The 2,816-nt window shown below is 44.7% G+C and overlaps 1 protein-coding gene across 1 annotated transcript in view; it reads right to left on the bottom strand.

Annotated features, from left to right (window-relative positions):
- Positions 1 to 2,245: 2,245 nt before the first annotated feature.
- The window catches only part of LOC104290399, a gene marked incomplete at its 3' end in the record, with an annotated part of 27,627 nt that continues 27,056 nt past the window's right edge, over positions 2,246 to 2,816 (bottom strand). The window contains exons 6-7 of the mRNA XM_009889492.1: positions 2,659 to 2,814; positions 2,246 to 2,537 (exon numbers count right to left, since the gene is read on the bottom strand). Coding sequence (XP_009887794.1) covers positions 2,246 to 2,537; positions 2,659 to 2,814 — 448 coding nt within the window. The remainder of the gene's footprint in view (positions 2,538 to 2,658; positions 2,815 to 2,816) is intronic.

A 2,816-nucleotide genomic window follows, 5' to 3' on the forward strand; every position in this document is an offset into this window, starting at 1 on the left:
TGGCCAGACGCATGGCTCTTCATAGACACTCATGGCGTAACCTTCAGCAAGTATGAGTCACAACAAAGGAGAGGAGGGAGGAGAGACTTCCAGGAGAAAAATGGACATTTAAGGGAGTTTCTTCCCAGCAGCACCAGGGGCAGAATGACAGGAAGTGCCTAGCTGTTTGCTTTAAAATAAAAAGAGAGATGACTGCAGCAGGCAGCTCTGGCAGAGACAAGGTCAACACCACTGCCCTTGTAGAGGAAACGGGGAAAGAGAGGAAGGTCTGATATGACCAATCAGTACAGGTTGGGGGCTGACCCCCTGGAGAGCAGCTCTGTGGAGAGGGACCTGGGAGTCCTGGTGGACAACAGGATGACCATGAGCCAGCAATGTGCCCTGGCGGCCAAGAAGGCGAATGGCATCCTGGGGTGCATCAAGAAGAGTGTGGCCAGCAGGTCGAGGGAGGTCATCCTCCCCCTCTACTCTGCCCTGGTGAGACCGCATCTGGAGTACTGTGTCCAGTTCTGGGCTCCCCAGTTCAAGAAAGACAGGGAACTGCTGGAGAGGGTCCAGCAAAGGGCAACAAAGATGATTAGGGGACTGGAGCACCTTTCTTATGAGGAAAGGCTGAGGGACTTGGGTCTCTTTAGTCTAGAGAAAAGAAGATTGAGGGGGGATCTTATTAATACATACAAATACTTAATGGGAGGATGCCAGGGGGATGGGAGCAGTCTTTTTTCAGTGGCACCCAGTGATAGGACGAGGGGTAATGGGCATAAACTTGAACATAGGAAGTTCCATCTTAACATGAGAAGGAACTTCTTTACTTTGAGGGTAGTGGAGCACTGGAACAGGCTGCCCAGAGAGGTGGTGGAGTCTCCCACTCTGGAGACATTCAAAACCCGCCTGGACGCTGTCCTGTGCAACGTGCTGTAGGTGACCCTGCTCTGTCAGGGGGGTTGGACTAGATGATCTCCAGAGGTCCCTTCCAACCCTAACCATTCTGTGATTCTGTGATTCTGTGATGGAGAAAGGTCAGTCAGTGGATGCACACAAAGTGCCCCTGCAAGGTATTACCTTGACTGTATGATATGTGCCAGAAGAAACCTCAGTGGTATCTCTGCTGTTTGCATTGAGACTGGTATTTCAATGGGACCTAAAAGAACTGCATTTTCGAGGGGGGTTGGGTAGCTAATACAGACTGGAAAACACTAGTCAGCTTTAGTAGCATGCATTCAAGACCATTGAAAATCTCTGATGGTGGTGGTGTTCAAAAGGCCTGGGTTTTCTTTACTGAGAAAGGGGACTAAGAAGGGGCAAGATAACAGTATAGGAGTAAGTGAGTGGTTTAACGAAGGGAGATAAAAGCACCTGTGCTCTCCGCAGCCTCCAGGGAGAAGAAACAGATATTCAGCTAGAGTAAAGATGGAAATGGGACTAAAGAAAACTCTGGGGAAAGTACTTTTTAAAGTACCAGTATTTCTGCGGATATCAAGAATTCCTTGGATAACAGAGTGATCCAAAATAATAGCAGCAAATATGTTGGAAGGGACATTTAATGCAATAGAAATGTGCTCGTAGAGACACCTTTATAGACATCATCACATCAGAGGAAGGGCAGCAGGTGAAATGAACTTCTGCTTGACCCTGCATGGCAGACTCAGGTTCCCAGGATGACAGGGCTGGTAAAATGCAATGACTGATCCCAATTACAGTAAATTTTTCTCAGTATAAAAGAAATATGAAATAAATAAACAAATAAATAAAAACCCCAAACTCTGAAACTACGAAAAAGCATATAATTTAAACACAAAATGGTTTAAGTACATTTAAAGTGGCTGATAAGCTGTTATAGAGCTGGATGATATAACTAGTACTGAAGAATTCACATGGGCTTTAAATTACAGCTTATATTCATAGATGACTGGAGATCAACAATTGTAATGAAATCTTTAGATTGCCATTTTGGAATTATGTCCATTAGTAGGCCAGAGCAATTAAACTATTTTTAAAAAATGAGAAATCTGTCAAATTGTATATATTTACATTTGCAGATACAGTATATGAGGTTGGATTGAATATAATAATTTCTTCTCAGCAGTATACATATAGATACATGTAGATCCCCATCCTTGATTTCCTCTAATTCTCAGATCGCTTTTAGGCACTTTTGCCTCAAATGGTATTAGTTGAGCAATTTTTGAATCTTTTGGAATACTTACAGGTGGAGAGCATGTTTGTACCATAATGCCAATTGTACCTGTATAATCCACGTCAATAACTCCCGGTAATACAAAAATTCTTTTTCGAGATGTGGATGATCGTCCAAGTAAAAGCGCACAGAGGTTGTGACCTAAAGGACCCTGGAGAACAGATGGAATACAATGTACAGAGGTATCAGTAAGAGTAAAATCTATTGCTGTTGCCACGTCCACGCCGGCACTTCCCCTTGTGGCGGCGGCGACGTGGTCCAGACACCCTGATTTGCTGTCATCGCGCGGGGTATCTATTTCGCGCTCTGACTGAAGTTTCCCAAAGGAGTCCCATCCCTCCTAAAACGTGAAAGACAATCTGTACTCCGATGACCAAATTTATCATGACGACTACACCTGGTTGCATGAGTAGGAGAGAATTTCTGACTTACATTAAGTCCTTTAGACTGTACTGGTCTACCTTGACGACATTGTCGCTGCAGATGCCCCATCTTACCACAATTGAAACAGCGTACATTAGAGCAGGATCTTTTGGCTCCTTTCCCATGATTAAGCAGCGGCTTAACAGCAGCGGCGAACGCATCGGCAAGATACCCAGCCTTCTCTTCAGCTGTTCCT

The sequence above is a fragment of the Charadrius vociferus genome, unplaced genomic scaffold, assembly GCF_000708025.1.
Source record: "Charadrius vociferus isolate BGI_N301 unplaced genomic scaffold, ASM70802v2 scaffold1327, whole genome shotgun sequence".
NCBI lineage: Eukaryota > Metazoa > Chordata > Aves > Charadriiformes > Charadriidae > Charadrius > Charadrius vociferus.